Source organism: Dermacentor albipictus, chromosome 6, assembly GCF_038994185.2.
Source record: "Dermacentor albipictus isolate Rhodes 1998 colony chromosome 6, USDA_Dalb.pri_finalv2, whole genome shotgun sequence".
Classification (NCBI taxonomy): Eukaryota; Metazoa; Arthropoda; class Arachnida; order Ixodida; family Ixodidae; genus Dermacentor; species Dermacentor albipictus.
The window spans coordinates 19,924,169-19,943,978 of NC_091826.1; the positions used below are offsets into that span (position 1 = coordinate 19,924,169).

At 50.5% G+C, this 19,810-nt stretch overlaps 1 protein-coding gene across 1 annotated transcript in view; it reads right to left on the reverse strand.

Moving 5' to 3' along the window:
* Positions 1–1,752: 1,752 nt before the first annotated feature.
* Positions 1,753–19,810, reverse strand: part of LOC135921035 (homeobox protein TGIF2-like) — a 148,418-nt gene continuing 130,360 nt past the window's right edge. The window contains exons 2-4 of the mRNA XM_065455340.1: positions 15,874–16,049; positions 15,069–15,260; positions 1,753–13,663 (exon numbers count right to left, since the gene is read on the reverse strand). Of these exons, the coding sequence (XP_065311412.1) occupies positions 13,118–13,663; positions 15,069–15,260; positions 15,874–16,049 (914 nt within the window). The 3' untranslated portion in view covers positions 1,753–13,117. The remainder of the gene's footprint in view (positions 13,664–15,068; positions 15,261–15,873; positions 16,050–19,810) is intronic.

A 19,810-nucleotide genomic window follows, 5' to 3' on the forward strand; every position in this document is an offset into this window, starting at 1 on the left:
TGATGAATCTAGAACATCAACAAACCACTTTGCACCTGGCGCCACCAGCACGTCAACACTTCCCAAGACAGGGGGCAATTCTCTTGTCGCAATCCTGCTGCTGAAACCAGGATGTCGCTTCTGCTTCTGAACCGCACCATCACTGGCAAAAGGTTTCTCTGCTCAGTTCGCAGGAGACCCAGCAGGACCACGTTTCGTCAACAAAGATGTGTTTCTTGCAGAGCTGACATTCTTGTTTCAGTAAAAGAAGGCACATTGGCATGACATCGCCGTACAATACAGATCTTATATACAAAGTAATTGTGACCGGCGGCATCCAATTGATTGGTCTAAGCAAAGTGCGCTAGTCGCCTACATAGGGTGCGCTGCACTAATGCCATGTGATTCACATCTGGAAAAAAGTCTTTGCATCACTCTATCCAACAACATAATCTCGTTTTTCGTCCTAATGTCCATGCCTCCTGTCAAATTGTAATGTGGACACCACCTCGTGTTACCGTAATCTCTGCTACAGAAATACATGTCTTCAGTTGTTCTTGTCAAGATGTCCGTTAGCCAACTTTTGAATTATCCGTTCAGTACATCGTTTAGACATCCATAGCCGTGTTTCGTGGTGTATATATATATATATATATATATATATATATATATATATATATATATATATATATATATATATATATATATATATATAAGCGTCACTGTGATAAATGAGCGTGCGCAAGGACGCCCGTGCGGCACTCGAGACCTCACAATTGTCGCATTTTAAGTGTGCTATCGCATACTCGTTAACGACAGTAAGTTCTCGCTTAGCTATCTTTTATTTCACCCTAAATCTTAGTGTGTGTCCGTGTTTCGAGCACCTGGACGATGATTGAAAGGGAACATTGCATCGTGGCGTTGCTCTGCTTTTTGCCGTTGTTCGTTGACGCTCAGTACCAGACTCGCCTGGAGCATCCGAAAACTTTCAGGCTTTGTCGCGGATTCGAACTTGGCGTGTCTGGTCACACTGCGCGCACTGTGCGATTAGTGTTCTACATTCCCAAATGTACGCGAGCACTGCATAGATTACTCTGAATGAACGGCTATAGCCATGCATAAATTAAAACAAATTAAATTCTGGAGTTTTAAGTGCCAATTAGCCACGATGTGATTACGAGGCGCGCCGTAGTGGGCTATCTCCGGAATAATTTGCACCACCTGGCGTTGGTTAACGTGCAGCCAATATGCACGCTACGCCGGCGTGTTTGAATTTTGCCCCCATCGAAATACGGCCGCCGCGGCGGGTCGGGATTCGAACCCCGCGCCCTCGGGCTTACCAGGTCAACGCCAAGGCCCCTGCGCCAACACGGTGGGCATTCATGAATAGCGGACGCATTTAAACCGTGAGCTTAGATGCGACGACCGACAACCGTGCTTGCCGATATCGTTGATTTGAGCGTTGCTTATTTTTACGGAGCCAATAGTTCGCCCAATACAGATTTATAGACCGTTAAAACACAGTTTTGGCAGTGCTTGGTCTTGGTTCTTCACCTTCGCTACACCCTGACGACACACACACACACACACACACACACACACACACACACACACACACAAACGCGCGCGCATACATACATACATACATACATACATACATACATACATACATACATACATACATACATACATACATACATACATACATGGCGCGTCCGTGACGTCACACTTAAGATGTTTGTGTGATGGGAAGAAAATGGAGATGAAGCCCAGTTCTAGAAGGTAACTCTCTCGTCAATTTTTATTGCACTCTTGAAAAAAATAAAAGGTAATAAAGGAATATGGCAGTTCATTCAATATGCTGCTCCTCAACGACAATGACATGGGGGTTGTGGTGTATGCACGCATTTTTTTTTACACACACGTGTGGGTGTCTTCATTATTGCCGCAGCGACAACAACAACATCAACAACAACAATAACAAAAAAAGCACTCTCATGTGGTATAAAATCCTGGACTTACTCTCATTGCACTATAAGACAAGAAAGAGGAAAAGAAAATAGAGGCATATAACAATAATCAACACACACAAAAAAACGTTCCCGCAATCAGACACGCTACAGGTAAAAGCTACAGACTATACGAGTTCAACCACGTCAAAAATGACCCGACAGACGATGTCATCTAAATGCGCAGAAAAAAATTTCCGTACGTCACGACAGACGCATTGTGGGTCACTTTCGGGGGTCCTTTCACTTTTGCGTGACGCAATCTCCGGTGCGATTCCTCCGTTGAGTGACGAGCACATCCTGACAATGTGATGCAGGAGCTGAGCGACTTGAAAATGACGCTTATACATAAGGCATGCATAAATAATTTCTTTTTTCATCGTGTTCCTCTTTTATTGAGTGACATGAAAATAACTTCGAATAGAACTGGGCCAATCTTTCGACGCTCATGTCTACTTCCGTTGGGTTTACCCAATTATTGCAGGCATAACAACAGCGTGGGTGTGTGTTTTTTTTTTTTGGCGCTGCTGTTATGCCCCGTCGTGGGTGGAGCCACCAACTTGATTGGGGACCCTTCGGTTCCCCCAATCAAGTTTCTCAGGACACTCCAATAAAGTTCTTGTCACTGTCACTGCTGTTATGCCTGCAATAAGTGACCAACTCGCCCAAGAACTCGTTTTACCGAAATTTAGCCAATCCAGGTGCACCGGCAGTAGAACTCCCGAAGCTGATCGATCGAGAATACGGCCGACCTGGCCTTTTGTCGTCATGAAATTCCGAACGTCGTCTACGACACAGATTGCGGCCAGCTACAACACAACGGACTTTTATCCTTCGCCGAAGGGACGTCGGGTCGTACTACGGAAATGTCATTGTTGGTGTGTCAAGCAAGAGGCCCTGTCGTGCAAACAGTGACGCGTAGCGGAATGCGACACGACTGCCGTTTGCTAAGACGTTAAAATGTTATGTTGTATCTTTTTTTCGACAGGATAAAGAGCGCGCTATCACGTCTAAGAATGCACTATTTAAAAAAAAAAAACGAAAAAAATAAACATTAAAAACATCGCGTTGTCTTCCACGTGGCATAAAGTCGAACTCCATAAACGAAAAGTAGAGAGATAAAGAGAGAGAGAGAGCTCGTTTGACCACTCAGTCGCACGTGGTACGTCATTCTCTATATAGCTAGCTGTCTGGTCTCAACGGCGAACAGTGAAATTAAGTGGTTTTTTTGTACTGCTCGCACATTTTTTTTTTGTCTTCGCGCGTTCGGTGAACCACAAATTACAGTTGATGTGATGGATGATCAAATACATTGCGTCCCTGAAGCTACTTCCATTTTTTTTTTCTTAGCACGGTGATCGGACAAATGCAATCGAGACAATGCGCACCACGTGACAATTCAGAGCCGCGCGCGAATCTGCCGGAGAGTCGCCACTAAAACGCGCGGGGAGTCATCTCGGCGCATCATGACGTCACACAGAGATCAAGCGTCGCCGCGCCACTCTTCTTGACGTCACACGGTTGGCATGAAGCCTATCTTAAACTTCGTAAAGTAACGGCACGCTTTGAAGTATGCCGCCTCCTCCTCGCGCGGTCTGGCCGACGCCGCGTCGCTATTGGCCTAATAGCATCACGTGGGTCCTCGCGCCGTGTATCAGCGCCATTTTTGCTCGAGAAGCGTCTACGGATTGGCGAGGAGCGCATGTTGGCGCCGTTGCTACGCTCGAGCAGTGTAGGCGGCGCCACGGTCGAGGAGGGAGCGTGAGAGAGGAGAAACGAGAGGGAGTGAAGGCGGAGGAAAGTGTTGCTACTTTACAAAGTTTAAGGGGCTTTAGGTTGGCATGCTTCCTCAGTACGAAAGCAAAGCACCGCATAGCGGCAGTGTTGACGCCACAAACTGTGGTGAGAAGTCGCACGAAGGCTCGCAATTCTGCGGAAGCTACAGCACCTTTTTTTTCCCCCCGTGCCTTTCGAGATGTTAACATACTCGCAGTTGGTTTTCATGGGTCATAACGGTATGCCATCATACATTTTGTGTGGGCATGACTTATGATAGGCGGCCGACGACTGTGCCGCAGTCAAGATTTCCTCGCCAGTTTCTTCCTCTTCTTTTCTCGAAAACGTCACACGAAGAATGTGGACACGATGATGCTGTTTCTATGATATCTGCACCCCGCAAAAAAATAAGAATGAATAAGTCGTGCGGTGGCATCGTCGAATGAGTTCAGAATGAGGCGCGTCATGGCACAAAGCAAAACGGCAAGTCTCGCGCGTGAGTGCGTGTTTGAACTTTTGTGTTCTCGTCAGTTGGTGACAACAGCTAAGAAACTGGCATTGCCATTTGTGCAACACCTCCCGGTACACGGGTCTACCGCATAAGAAGAGCCGCAGCAGCGCTGGTGATAATGTAACAATTAAACAGCAGGTCACAATAGGCGATCGTTCCTCAAAAGAAATGTTTTCAGGGCCTGACTGAATTACAGAAGTGTGACTATATAGCCTTTGCCGAAAGTCCTTCTGTGCAGGATGGAAAGGGTCAGGGCGAAAATGACTTTCATCACTTTCAAATAATGCCATTAATGCTTCTGCAAAAAATCATTTGACGCGTTTATACTGTCTGGATAAAAAACTTGTTGAGAGCGTATTTCACTTTCAGCAGACACCCCGTTCATCAGGCTATAGCACGCTAACCAGCTAACTGACAAAACATGTCTGAACCGATTACAAGTCCCAAAATATAACGAAAGCTACAGCGCAGTATTTCCCTCGTGTGAGTCTTCATTCGGCAATGCACAATCGACCCTGTCGTACAAACAAGAGCGTTCAGGATTTACGACAGAAATGGCTGCCCCGCCCCGACAGGAACGACGCAATCGCGACGAGAAAAAATCGCACAACAGAAACGTTTATCTAAACGACAAAAACAAATTTGTGGTGGCGACTCTCGACACGTAACGAATTTGTCGTTACGACGAGGTTCGATCGTTCTGTCGCGTTTCTCGACTCGGTGACAACAGGACGTTCCGCGCGACAGATCGACGCACGCACAGTCAACAGCAAAAGTTTGCGGGATGCGGTTTCCTCTTCAAATTTGAATTCCTGCACTGTGAAAGGCTTGACACTGTATTTAATGAATCACTGCGTGTAGGTGGCGAAGGCTACTACATGCTGGCACGCTTAATTCGAGGCTGTGTGACCACGCTTCGCGAGAATTCAGCTTCTCGGCAGATGCTGCGTCCCGTAAACTTTTGCGGTTGACTGTACGTGCACGACAGGCACACTGGTCCTGGCGCGCCGTCGACTTGGAAGCTGCGTCACACTCTTGCAGGGAGGAGGCGCTAGATGCCGTCGGTAAACGCGTATACGTCACGCGTACGTCACGCGCCCGTGACGTCAGCCACGCTTGCAACCGACCCTTAGGCACGAGACGGATTCGGAAACCGGGCGAACCGGGCGCCCGAAAGCTGCGGTGCGTCGAGAACCGCCACTCGTCAGAGGGGAAGTTTGAGCACCATAGTAATGCAGCTCTGGGATCCCGACTGAGCAGTTTGATTACTTCAATGAACTCCCGTTGAAAAACTCAAACTGATTACTCGACCTTCTCGAAGATGTTCTCACATGTCTTCTTTTTCAAATATAAGTAAAACCTTAATTGATAAGCCACGTTTTCTTTTTCTTTGAGGGATTCTATTTCTTTAAGAACTGCAGCGCCTATTCGATTCCGTATCGTCTCTCGCATTTAGGTGGGGGGACGGGAAGGGGGGGGGGGAGGCTTACGCGCGACTCGTGTGCCGCATATCTGTCCATGAGCGGATCGTTAATGACGTCAATCGACCGCGCACGCGTTTGTTCAAGCGCGTCGAGTAGGCGTACAATTAACGGACCCTCAATGTTACTGTGCGGCCCTGCCAGATACACGGCAGCCGCATAGCGAGTGCTTTCTTTCTTTTTTGTTTGTTTTTTCGCACACATCCCGAACGAGCAACTGCACTTGCAGGAGACGGCGCGTCGCTTCGCTGGCGGCAAGTGTTATGGCGCGCTGTCCCTTCATTAGGCGCGTCATCGTCGACGACGCGAGAACAACATTTGGCGTCATCGGAGCGCAGAGCGCAGAACACGTGGGCCTAAATTAACCGCCCGACCCTTCGCCCCCGGCTACAAGTCGTATCCCACAAAAGCGTCCGACGAGCTTCCAACGGACTTCTCAACGGCCGAAGCGGCCATGTTTTGCGCCGCGTCGATCGTCGAGTCGTTTCTCCTGTCGCACCCGTGTTTACCATTTCGGGACACGTTCGCGGGTGACGCTACACTGTACAGGTCGCGACGCGACTTGTACCAACAGTCGCACTCGGCAAGTCGCCCGCCCGTTCCGTCAAGTTCCAACCGGTTGCAAGAGGTTCCGACAATCGAAACTCGGCTCGTCTTCCGGACGCGTCGTCTGCTCGGATCAGACGCCGCGTCGTACACCGTGATTCGTCTGCTCGCGGATCGACGTCGATCCGGTGAGAAGCCGTCGTGGTTGGGGGCGAGCATGGTTCGGATGGTTCCACGGCGTTTTTCCCTTTCTCTTTTTTTTTTTTTGCATTACAGATCAGGCCGGGGGTGTTGGTTAGTCATTCACGAGGCGGTAAACGCTTTGTACCGTGCGTTCCTTTATTCCCGAGAGTTTCTAAAGCCTTCCCCCCAACGCGAAGTTCACCTGGGGGTCTAGCAGTGGGGGCCCTATAGACAGAGCGAGCGCATTGCAGTGGTGGTAGAGCAGACGTATCGTGTCAAACAGACTATATGGCATCGGCAGCTGCTTTCCTCGCAAGGGACTCGCTTTGAATTCCCAGCTCGACAGAAGCCTGCGGGCACGCGTACTTGTCGGAAGTTTCCAAGTCCACCGCGCAGGAAACCGGACCTCCCGTCGGTACGGGTTTAAAACTCGGACACCACGTAGAGCTTTTGCGGCTCAGAAGTCCCAAGACATTGAGACAGATGGCGCTTCGCGCTGTCTCCCCGAATCAGAATGACGCAACAACAAAGGAAGGCGCGAGAAATAAAGTAATAGATAACAAAAACAAGATAACCGACGACAACCTGAACGTTTTATGAAGACCCTGCGAAAGGCGTCGCAACTCCTGGAGCCAAATATATTTCACAAACACTGCACAGGATAATAGAGCCACAGGAATCTATACAGTTGACTAAGCGGACGTGATGTCGCTTGTGCAAACAGATTAAAGCGCCAAACTGTCTTCAATGTATGGTAGACGCGACCATCATGGCGCCTTGCGCGATTAAACCCACAAGGAATGCGGGGTTCTCGGCCTGCGCATGAAAGCGATACGTCGTTCTCACATATACTGCGCTACCTCCTGAGGGCGTGCTTGCTTGCTTCGTCCGTATTCGCCTTGGGGGAGGAGGGGAAGGGAGTGCCCACACCTAAATATGCGGATGTCTTCTGTGTTCACACTGTATATGTACTATGTGTCCGAAGAAATGCAGCGGACTGGGCAATAACGGCTTCTAAAGCTGTAGAATGAAGGTTCACGATCAAGGGCTATACGCTGTCTCGCTTATATGTACTGGAACCGCGTGTAACGTTTTGCATCGGTCTGTACGAAGACCGAGTTACACTCGACAGATATGACCACCGGTCGCGTTACAGAGAGTGTAGTTTCTTTTAAATATAACAGCTTTAAAAGGAAGTTATACGACACGCAAGGCGTGTGTAAACACCGCACTTTCTAACACTTTCGCTGGTTAGACGGCAACTAAACCGATCGGCGGGTCCCGTTCTAAATTACAACGGAGTCTTCCGCTACGAAAGTTTGATGAAAAAAGAAACGAGTTATATCTTACTTAAAAACCTGCCTTTTGAGCTACGACAATACCGACTAGTATGAATAATTGACCGATGACGAACCCTTGGCGTCCGAATAGGTCGCCCGCTTTTGCCGCGTTGTCCGTAAGCGCCACAAAAGAGTGACTGTGGAGAAGACCTTGCTGTACCGACTCTCGTGCTGCGTGCGCTCTACCCAACCATTCGCTATACCGAATCATTCACAGGTTCCACAGCAGCAATCAGGCGAATCGGACACACAAAAGTTATTATATGCACCGTTGTCGAGATGAGGTGTATCCTAGCGTGAACGCTTCCAAAATGTTTTGAGTTTCAATTGGTGCGGGGTCTTATGTTGCATGCTGCATAGACTGCCAAATCGGAGGATTCGCTAACTACTGTGCGTAGCTTGAGGGCCTAACCAGGGTTCGCGGGGTGTGGGGTGGGGGGGGGAGGCGTTGAGGTTTCCGATTCCCCCACTCTCCTCAACATATGTCAGTGAAGAGATACACTCCTCCGCTCAATTTATTTCCAGGAAAGCTGGAAACAACTTTCATAATCCAAAGTTTGTTTAAGGGAACCCAGACTTTTAACCCAATACCCAATTTTTTATTATATACATGATCCAAACCTTATATAACAATGTTTTATTCCTTGCCTTAACCAAGGTTTAAATTTCGGGCGCGCCTCCCACACACAGCCCTCCAAATTTTTTTTCTTGTGGAAATAAAACTAATTTAGAAGTCCCCTTCTTACTACTACATATCGGCGATATGCTTGATTCACGTGCAATATCATAAAATTAGAAAAGCTATGTATTTCAATATGGCCACCGTTGCCCCTCCCTCCCATCCTCCTCCTCCTTCTTCTTCTTGGAAATTTTTAAAATTTAATTCTGGGTATGGCCCTGCATAGCTTTACCTCACATTAGGTGGGCGGATGAGATTAAGAAGTTTTCAGGGACGACATGGCCACAATTAGTACATGACCGGGGTAGTTGGAGAAATAAGGGAGAGGCCTTTGCCCTGTAGTGGGCGTACCCAGGCTGATGACGACGACAAGAGACTCAGCTGAACCACGCGACTCATTCCTTCTTGGCAAATCGCTAACAATCTTCATTCCAATCGCCTGCACATTTCTGTTAGAAATGGGAGCGCTGCACCAGTACCACCGTGTTCCCTCCGCCAGCGATGCGTGGCGTGGGCATCTGCACGTCTCCACCGGAACCACACCACCACGGTGCAGATCTCGTGCAGAACAAGTTCACAGCGATTCTCCTCGCCGTCCGCGAGAGTGATATAGCGCATGAGAGGAGATGTCGGTTTTGTTCTGCGTGAACACAGAACACGGACACTTGGACTGCCGCAAAAAGCGAGTTCACGAAATGCGCGACCATTCGACTGCCACTGTACGCACTGCACCTCGACAGCAGATATAAGAGAGCTTTAGAATACGGGCCCCAGTAGGCTGGGGCCCCAAAGAGCTTTGTGGGTGTTAGCGTTAGGGCGCGCAAGAGTGGATAGAGAGTTTTAGAATAGGGGCCCCGAAGAAATAGCGTCGAAGCCACTGCGCATGCGCGAGACGGTAACTGCGCTTGGGTTTTGCGTCGGGCACGCTATTTCGCTGATTTAGCAGGGGCCCCAAAAGCTGCCCCAAAAGATATGCGTAAACAAACATGGCGGCGCCCATCGAAGCGACGGCTCCAACCTAGCACGAAACTGGGCTCGATTCGCTGTAACGCGTGAAGTTCGCAAGCTAGGAGAGGTGACTGCTGTTATCGCTGTCTCTCAACTAGCGTGTTTTATTAAGATTGATTAATTAGACGCCGCTGATTTCGAATTTGATTGTGGATTTTATGGCTCGTAGGCCTAACACGGCTTAGTTTGGCTTTCGTGTTTTAGCATTTAATTACGATGTAGAAATTATTCTACTAGCAGCAAATAATCAGTTGCGCTTAGTTTTGAGTAGCCAACGTTACATGCTTTCAGCAGCCAAGCTAAGCCGTGTTAGGCCTACGAGCCATAATATCCACAATCAAATTCGGAATCAGCGGCGTCTAATGAATCAATCCTCATAACAAGCGCTAGTTGAGAGAAAGCGATAACCGCAGTCACTTCTCCTAGCTTGCGAACTTCACGCGTTACCACGAATCGAGCCCAGTTCGGTGCTAGGTTGGAGCCGTCGCTTCGATGGGTGCCGCCATGTTTGTTGACGCAAATCTTTTGGGGCTCCCGCTAAATTAGTGAAACAGCGTGCCCGACGCGAAACCCAAACGCAGTTTACTATTGCTTTGGGGTCCCTATTCCAAAACTCTCTATAAGCGAAGACTTCCGCATCGGCCTGCCCAATGTGAGAGTATACAACCGCACCTTGCGAAGAAACTGTCCTTTACTCTATACCGCTACGACAAATACGCTCCATGCGAACTGCCGACGCTAATCAGGCTGCGTGCCCGTTGTTGTTTACATGCAGTGTGTACACATATCTGTATATATACAGCATGCCTTTAAATGTGTGACAATATGCGAAGAGAACGTCACGCGACTCTTGTCTGTAGACTAGGTTGATGTTGGGCACGAGGTGATATACGTAGTATTTATATATATATATATGTGATGCTGTGGGTAAACTCTGTTAAACTATGTAATGTACAAACAACTTCTTTTAAGATTTACCGGGCGAGCGGCGACCAAAAAGAATAAAATAAAAACTCGACGAAACGAACGCACGGACGGACTGACTCACGGACGGACCATGTTGTTTAGCTTTTTTTTTTCCTCCCTCGATAATGCTGCGACTAGGAGCGAGGAAACAGCACAATGCCGATCCACGCATTCTTTTTTTCATATATGTATATATGTTATGACGTGTGCGCCAAGCTTCGTACGAAACGCTACGTGACACACCTGCTCTCCTACAGGGGGGGGGGGGGGCAGAGAAACATTAACCGACGGTGCTCGTGTGCTTTTAAGATGCAAGACACCGGTCAAACAAGACAGGAACAGTCTGAGAACAATGCGCTACATCTGAAACCGTCTCTTACCCAACTTCTTATTTTTTTTTCTTCTCCCTTCGCCACAGAAAGGCAACGCGTAGCGACCGAAGCGCCACCTTTCACTGTGGGAACATGTGCTGTGACGTCACAAGGCCTCGGCCACAGTCGTCGCGTACGTGCATGAGCGTTCAAGACATATGTCGTAACTGACGCGCATGTCGGATCGCGCAAGAAATCCGGCACTTCCGATCGGTCAACTCGGGCGATGACGTCGTCCCGCGTAGCAAAAACGGTTGCGACCACGTAGTGCGAAACCAGCCTTACCGAGGCGCTGTCATCGCAAGTGCGAACCGCGAACGTCCACACTTGGACGGCCACTGTACGAGTCCGAGCGTTTCGACTTTCCTGACGTCACTTCCGACGCGCCACCTGTCGGTGCTGCTGCCAACGAATTTTAGTCCTCCTCAAGTACACGGAAGGGTATCGTGCACAGAACACCTGAAATCCTAGCGGTAACGCACGCGAGCTAGGCCTAACATGAGCGAGCTTGCGCTGAAGTGAAACTATTCTCCGACCCTTTCAAAGCCAATCGAAGCGGCCGGAAAGAAAGGCTTCGCATCAACGGTCTTTGCGCATCACATTTGCACGTGATCCCCGCTTCAGACATGAGGCCGCGCGCCCCAAACGGTGCTTCAGTAGGAGGACTCGCTCGGTTCACGATTGCGATGACATCGCCTGCTTATCGGCGCGCACGAAGACGAGTGTGACTGCGGGCGTACACCGCCTCTAAGGCAGTGTCTCTGATTTTTTTTCTTTCGTTCTTTTTTTTCGCCTGCGTTATGGAGCAACAAACTTCAGGAGGAGAAACTCCAATCGGTCACACATAAAGGCGACCCGAAAACCGTTCGTAGGCAGGCTTACGATGGCGTCGCCCGACAGCTACGAAAGAGGCGTCCATGGACAATCGCTCGTCACGACATTTCAGAACGCACGCGTCAATGGCGCGCCGCACGGGCAGGCATCACGAGACACTGTCTCGTCGACCGCTATCACTGGGCCCGACGAGAGGCTTCTCCAGAAAATTGTTGCCCCGTAACCAGGAGGTGCCAACTGCCAAACTCCGCCATATTGTTCACATTCTGCAGTGGCGCTTTTTCGACCAGCCAGTCAGAACTGGCAAGACGGCGAACTTCTGCAATTTGGCGGGGTTCTAACAGCGTCCAGAATACCACCCCAGAAACAGGCATCGACATCGACTTGCCGAAGGGGGGGGGGGGGGTGTCACACCCACTGACTCTCGGCTGGCGAGACCGGCTTCCCGCGGCGAAGGCGGCACATGCAGACACTTTTCCACAAACCGAAATGTAGAAGAAGAAGAAGACAAAAAAAGAACGCTCGAAGTAACAAATGCTCACTGAGAATGAAAGCCGGTCACGTGTCTCTCGACGCCGGTCGAGCGTCCCAGCGTTGGGAACGTTTCCCCATCGTCGCTGGCCAGGCAGCGACCGAGTGGGAGGGAGCTCCCTGCCGCGACAATGAAAGCGCCGCGCGCACAACTCGATTGCTACGCGAAGCGTCCGAGGTACAGTGGGAGCCAGCTACACCGTTCGAGCACATCTCGAGGCTATGGGCTCGGCCCCATCTCGCTCCGAATAAGTTAAGTGTCTTTGTCCAGTGAGAGAGAAAATGCCGGTGTGGGGTGCGCTGCTCGGAACGAGGCCGGTGTGCACGGTGCCGAGGGGGGTGGCGGTGTAGTAGTAGTAGTGGTGGTGGCGGTGCTTGTGGTGGTAGTGGTAGCGATGCAGGTGGCACGAGGAGGTGAGGGGGCGCTATAATGTCTGACGCGCGAGAGGTGCCCCGGACGAAATGAAGACGGCGAAACAAAGAGTCGGATGAGTGGCGCGGGAAGAAAGCGAGGATGGAGCGTGGAAAACACACAAGGCACACATCACGCACACACCACGCACGGGCGCGCCCGTCTCAGGGGTCGAAAGCCTAGGAGTCAAGGCACGGCCGCGAACGGACGCCGCCGGATGCCCCAGGCTTCCCGGCACGGCGGCTTCGGCGACCGCCAGGACCACAGAACGTTAGCGCTCCCTCTTAACTGCAGGGGGTCTCGCGTGTCTCTGCCACTCACGCTCGGCTGCGGAGCCACGTGGCGTCGGAGAACGGCGCGCGTCGTCGCTGTTCGTCCGAGGCGGCGCCTCGGCCGTGCCCTGGCCCCTAAACTTCCGGCGACGGCTGTACGACGTCCGCCCCTGGGTCCCGCGCCTAGGAGTGAGGGGACGGGGCGGCCGTGGTCCGCTATCAGCTGGACGCTGCTCGCTTCTCCAGTTCGCTCAGCGCAACGTCCACTAGCAGGTAGAGGCAGCTGAAGGGGTCGCCGTCGTCGGCCGGGGACCTCTCGACGACGCGGCCCTTGACGTCCTCGCGGAACCAGGGCGAGCCCTCCTCTTCCTCGTCGTCCTCGTCCTCGTCGTCGCCCTCCCCGTCGTCGCCTTCGTCGTCGTCCTCGCCGTCGTTCTCATCGTCGTCTTCGTCGTCGTCGTCCTCGTCCCAGGACGAAGGCGACGGGTCTTCCTTGAGGTCCCGCTCGTGGCTCCGCTGCCAACGCTTGGTCAGCTTGAGCGGCGACCGCGGCGAGCCGAGGCTGGCGGCCCCCTCGGAGTCGTCGCTGTTGAGGTCCTCGTCCTTGACGGCCTTGAGCGGTGCCGACGAGGGCGCGGCCGACGCGCCGAAAGGTGGCACCCCGTGGTGCCGGTGCGCGGGCGCCAAGTGCGGCGCCTGCTGGTGGTGGCTGCCGCCGCTGTGGTGGTGCACCAGGGGCGGCAGGGACGGCGGCGGCAGCGACGCCTGCGTTGCGACAAGAAGAGTGTGTCGGTTACGCGATCCTCGTGTGAAACTGACAAGGCACATCGGTCATGCGCAGTGCGCCATATGGCGGTTATACATAAATCCCAGTGAACTACTGATATCCTATCAACATCCAGGTGTGATCCATTCGTCTACGTCTCGTCGTAGCTTCTAATAGACGACCTACTAACGTATTCTGTAGATATCAAATAGGCGACGTCGTATTGACGTTCATTCCACTTTGGAATTAGACTGCTTATGGACATTGGGTAAAGACGTCATGGAGATGTCTGTGCTACGCGTCATGTCGGTTGGGTACATTTTCAGTTTTCTTGAAGCTTTATTTGGGATGTCATATCGGTTGGCGTAATTTAAAATTATTTTCTTGGAATATTGATGCCACTACATCTTTGGAAATTGTAAATTCCCCGAGCTTTATCCATGGCGCACGCATTGAGATTCGCACTAAATGTGGTCCTCATGTTTTGCAGAAGTAAAATGGGGAACCATAGGCTCAGATTAGACAGTGAAGGCCCGTAGAAAATTACAGAGAATGTTCGTTCGGAGACGTGGTAGCCCGTGGCTATGGCGTTGCGATGCTGACCATATGACCTCTATAATTCATGTAACGACATGACAAATAATTTTCCGGTCCACACATGAATCTTTGTCCTCCCATAGGCTTTCTTTTTTCCAGATTCCCTAGGACTCCAATTATGCGTTCTCATCTTATAAATATTCACAATGTCCAGAAGAGACTTGCTACAAACGTCCAACCAATATTTGCGATTTACTGGGATGCAGCGCACACAATCAACCGCCCTTATTGTTCCGGCGGTCCTGATGTCGCCTCTGTCATATTACGAGTATTAGGCCGACAGAGAGAGGTGGCAAACTTTCCTCATCGCGGCCAGGTTGTACCACGTACATCGCACAGCCAGGGGCGCATGCCAGGGGTGTCCACGACACACGTAATCAAACAGGCACGAAAGGGTTCACCACTTTGTTCAAGAAGCATGGCAAAAAAAAATCGCGGCAGTTTCTAATCCTAATGCCGCCGGTGCCTTGTCCTCCCTACACATAGAAACACACCGCTCTGTAGCTTCCTAGTCGGATGCGTAGTTTCGTGAAAACTGACTCGTACACATCAGTACATATATGCTAATCGTGCCTGCAGGTTCCGTCTCTTATCTCACACCTGTGTGTGTGAGAGAGAGAGAAAGGGCAAGGACAGGAAAGGCAGGGAGGTAAACCAGACGAGCACCCGGTTTGCTACCCTATACTGGGGATGGGGGAAAGGGGACTATAAAGAGGAAAGAAGGGAGAGAGTAAGCACTGAGTGAGCGTGGACCGAGCGCGAGTCGGCCCGTGAGCTCGTGAGGCGAGTGCGCCGGCCGACACCCACCTGACTCGGCGGCGACCTGCCGGAAGAAGAGGACGAGGAAGACGATGACGACTTCCGGGTGATGGTGTACTGGTGCGGATCGTGGCCCTCCTTGCGGATCATGTCCGGCAGGATGCGCCGGCGGGCGTTGATGAACCAGTTGCACACCTGCAGCACCGACAGGTTCGCCTCCCGCGACAGGTGCAGCTTCTCCTGCGACGCAGCGTCAAGCAGGAAAAGCGCAGGCGCGTGATCAAACCGCACGACTGTGGCACATCGTGTAATATACACACGAATGGCCTGTCCCAACGAGCAAGTACGCCCCCCTCCCCCCTCCCCAAAGAAAAAAAAATTGCTTTTCGGTAGCTTTGTTTTCAACGTTCGGAGCAACCGTGTTTCTGACGTGTCGTCTCTTCTGCGAGTTGCTAAATGTAGTCGCGAAAGAAGATTTTTATCACTAGTCGTGTTTAACACGAGTATAGGCCTGGCCTCCCAAACTTTCTGGCCTCGGGGAGCTCCACCTGCCTTTCCAGAGTGGGCCGACAGTCCGACAGTAAAATGGTGCGATCCCGGAGACGGTGCAATGAAAACGTGACCGATCCCGGAGATAAGAATCACGTGGGTCGCGTGATTGGCGGAGGGGGAGGGCGGGCGTGTCTGGTTTCGCGTCGGGCCGGGTATAGGCACGTGATAGGCCATGCTACAAAATCCAGTGCATTGAGGCAATTGTAGACTTGCATTGGAATGTATACACCATTACTTTGGCCGTCACGTACAGGCGGCTGCCATTACTGACTGTAAGTAATGAATAAATAAATGAGCCCACCTGGTCGGAAGGGTATGCGTTGTACCGGTGCTCGTACAGCCACATGCGAAGTATCTTGACCGACTCCTTGGGAAGGTTCCCACGGCGCTTGCGCGGGGACAGCTCTCCCAGCGTCCCTCGCGGGTATGGCAGGGACTCATCCCCCGAGCACAGCTGCAGCTTCAGCCGGTCTCGACCTAGTTAAGGGCAGAACGAGAACTCTGCGTCACGAGGTGAACTATATTCATACGTCTAGTTCGCGTGGTCAGCTGAGACGAGAGTATGAATTACCTGTTTATTGATTATTGGCTTGTATGGTGTACAAATGGGAGTACAATAATAATATTTGGGGTTTTACGTGCCAAAACCACTTTCTGATTATGAGGCACGCCGTAGTGGAGGACTCCGGAAATTTTGACCACCTGGGGTTCTTTAACGTGCACCTAAATCTAAGCACACGGGTGTTTTCGCATTTCGCCCCCATCGAAATGCGGCCGCCGTGGCCGGGATTCGATCCCGCGAAATGGGAGTACAATATAGAGGAATAGCTCCTCTAGTGAAAAACACTGCAATGAAATATTTCGTTATAATATATACGTAACACAAAAAAATGAAACAGAAGCAATTGGGAAACGTACGAAAGGTAGGCACAAATGCATCTGTCGCTTCGTGGTAGTTCAACGTAACATGCCAAGATTTTAAAAAAATTCAAGAAAAAAAAAGAACGGGTAAAAGAGTATCTGCATCATTGGCGAAATAAAACGAAGAAAAAAAAAAAATAAACGAGACGCAATACTCTATGCAAAATGCAATATTTAGTAATATTATAATACCTTACGACATTTAACTATCATTTCACAATTCTCTAAACAGCACCTGTTGAGGCATGTAAAGCAAGCAAAATTAATGTAATAATATACATATTATACGTTATATAGATGTATGATACAACGTTTGTAGGGTATACCACTAATTTGTGAGTAGTATTGCGAAACACTCGTAAATATTCTAATTATTGTACGTCACTGTAAAGTTATACATCACATTTGTCCGTTTGAAATGTTTTAGCAGAAGTAGTTTGCAAAACTACGATATCTATTCGGGTGCAGAGTTAGGGATTTGAAAATTTGCGCTTCAATTTTCTTGGAACTTGCTGGTTTTAAGCAATTCTTTTGCTTTCTTTTTTAGATTAAGGGGCCATAAATCAATATTATCTTTCACGCAAACTGATTTTCTGCTTGAATGTAACATATCATTCATGTGTTGTCTAATGAGAATCTTAATTGCTGGGCCGTGTGTCTGTGTGCATCGCATAATTACAGGTGTGCTTTAGCAAGCTTCACCGCAATACAGATATGTATTGCGGTAAGTTTATATAGGAAAAAAATATGCATATAGGAATCAGGAGAGCATCCGAGATTATAATAAACCGGAGCGGCGCAGGATCTTCAGGGCCCCCTAGGGGCAGCGGAGGGACTAAAGCTGGAACCAGGGTGGTCCGTGGGTTGGGACCTCGTCGGGTTCCAGCTTTCGTGTCTCCTTTTCCCCCTTTGGTGTCTGGGAGCTGCCGCCAAAGAATATTAAATAAAGAAACGTTGTTTAAACTCAGTACTTGCGCAAATTCTCACTTCCCTTCTCTGCAGCACACTGTGCATGCTTCACCGCATTACACAAATGTACTGAGGCGAAGCCCTTGCGGAACGCCTGTTTTTGCGTTTAGCAAGTGTTTAATGGAGAAATCGGAGTTGGCCGCTAACTGAAACGCCATCTAATGCCAAATTAACGCACTGTAAACCAATGTAAACCAACATTGTGAAATCACTCATATAAAACAAAAGCGTCTAAGAATAAGCTAAGAAAAACCATGCTGATAAGGTGCGCGCGTGCACTGTAAAGCACGCTTCACCTCATCACGATGCGCACTGTAAGGATGGCTTTTTCGCAAACCGCAACGTCGTGCTAGCAAGTACGTCTCAAAACGAGAAGGAAGGAAGGAAAATTTTTGGGTTTTACGTTAAATTAAAAACAAGAAAGCTTCGGAAATAGCTTTGCCCTGCCTGGCGGAACAGAGATGACCGCACGCAGGCGCGCATTTACACACCCATATTTTCACTACTTGGGTTTGGCAGTTTTCGGTCATCGCCGTAGCAGGCCGTGATATGAGCGAAACCGAAACTTCGTGTCCGTTTCCGGCTTCCCAATAATTTAGTTCTGTTCACAACAGTAAATGCTGAAATGAATAGAAGTGCCGGTTTGTAAACCAATATTGAAATAGCTGGATTAACGAGGTATCAACCACCCGAGTCAGCGAACGCATTCTTTTACAACAATGAGCGGTACTTACACGAAGAAATTCACACGCAGTACGGTGCGAAAACAGCTACGGGCTCCGCGCGGAAATGTTCCCAACTAGTGCGCCTACGCGTGCGCTTCTCCCAACGAAACGGCCTCCACGAGATGACGCCGTGTAGAGAAGCGAACAATTGTGGCATGACCTCCCTCCGAGATTGGCGGGCGCAGTAAATCACGCGCCGACGCAACTCGGGAGGCCATGTGGCATGGCCTCCGAGATTGCGACGGTGAACGCCGAGCGAGGTTTCTCCGTTGAGTCGCAGGGCGGCGCGGCGAGTGCTACCGCGGCGCGCACGCCCTCTGTAGCTGGTGGCCCCTATCGGCAAGGGGAGAAGAAGCAACGAGCAGCGAAGTGGTAGCACCGAGACCATTCTGCTGCTTTTCTGCGCCACTTGGGTCTCTCGGGGAAAGGGTTAATCGGTTAGGCGGCTAAAGATAGTCGGCGAGAGCGCCGGCAGAGCGGCAAATTACGCTGCCCGCTGGCGCCTCCTCTCTTCCCTTTTCTCTTCTCCCACCGGCGAGAGAGGGCGCTCCGGCGACGCGTCCGTCCCCATGTTTGGGTTTTCCAGCGCGCTTGGCGCGCGACGCCCGTGTGTCCCTCCCGAAAAAAGCCGCACGGAGAACTCGGAGCCCCGCGGCAGGCGATGTGACAGGTGCGGCCTTGGGTGACGATGCGTTTCATCTGGGAGGACGACGCGCCGCTTCCTACGCAGCGATTTCTTTTGTGTTTTGCTTTTTGCTCGCAGTACAGCGACAGGAAAGCCATCGAGGCCGGATCGAAGTCGTAACCGTTTATGACGACGAGGAGGAAAGACGGACAAGTGTATAAGGGATGGTGTAACTGCCAATTTGAAGACATTGATGCAGCACGCTATTTTGTTTGCTAGCAGCCGAGAACCTCAGTGCGTAGGCGCTGACGCAAGCGTTGAGCGCATGAAAAATACCGCCATAGTCACTCAACTCGTTCACATAATTTCTTTTTTTTTCCTTCTTCGAAATGCCGCTTCATTGAAAGTCACCCTCCTCGTGCTCTGCCGGGGTGGGAGGAGGGGTGGCACAAAATGTCACGTGCCACCACGCTCTCGTCACTTGCTCCGGCTCTGCTGGTTCGGTTGCTTGGTGGTTAAGCATCGCTTTAATTGCGACAAAGCTTCTGGGAGATTTCAGCTTTGATTTCACGAGGCTTTCGATTACGGCTGGGAAGGGGAGGAGGGTTCCCGATTAACTTGGATCACCCGAGGTTCCTTGACGTGCCCTCGAGGAAGCACGGTACTCGAGTCTGTTTGCATTCCGCTGCCATCGAAACACGGCCGCAGCGGCCTGCCATATAATTCGCGACCTCGCGTAGTGCTAACACTAGAAGACACGGGCGTTTTGCATGTTTTGGTTCCTCAACGCCGTTTAAATTATGCCGTACTGCGAACTAGCTATCTCGGAACGCTACTAACACAGGTCGGCACGATCACTCACTCACTCACTCACTCACTCACTCACTCACTCACTCACTCACTCACTCACTCACTCACTCACTCACTCACTCACTCACTCACTCACTCACTCACTCACTCACTCGATGGAATCATTTTCCTTTTGAGAAAGGAGAGAC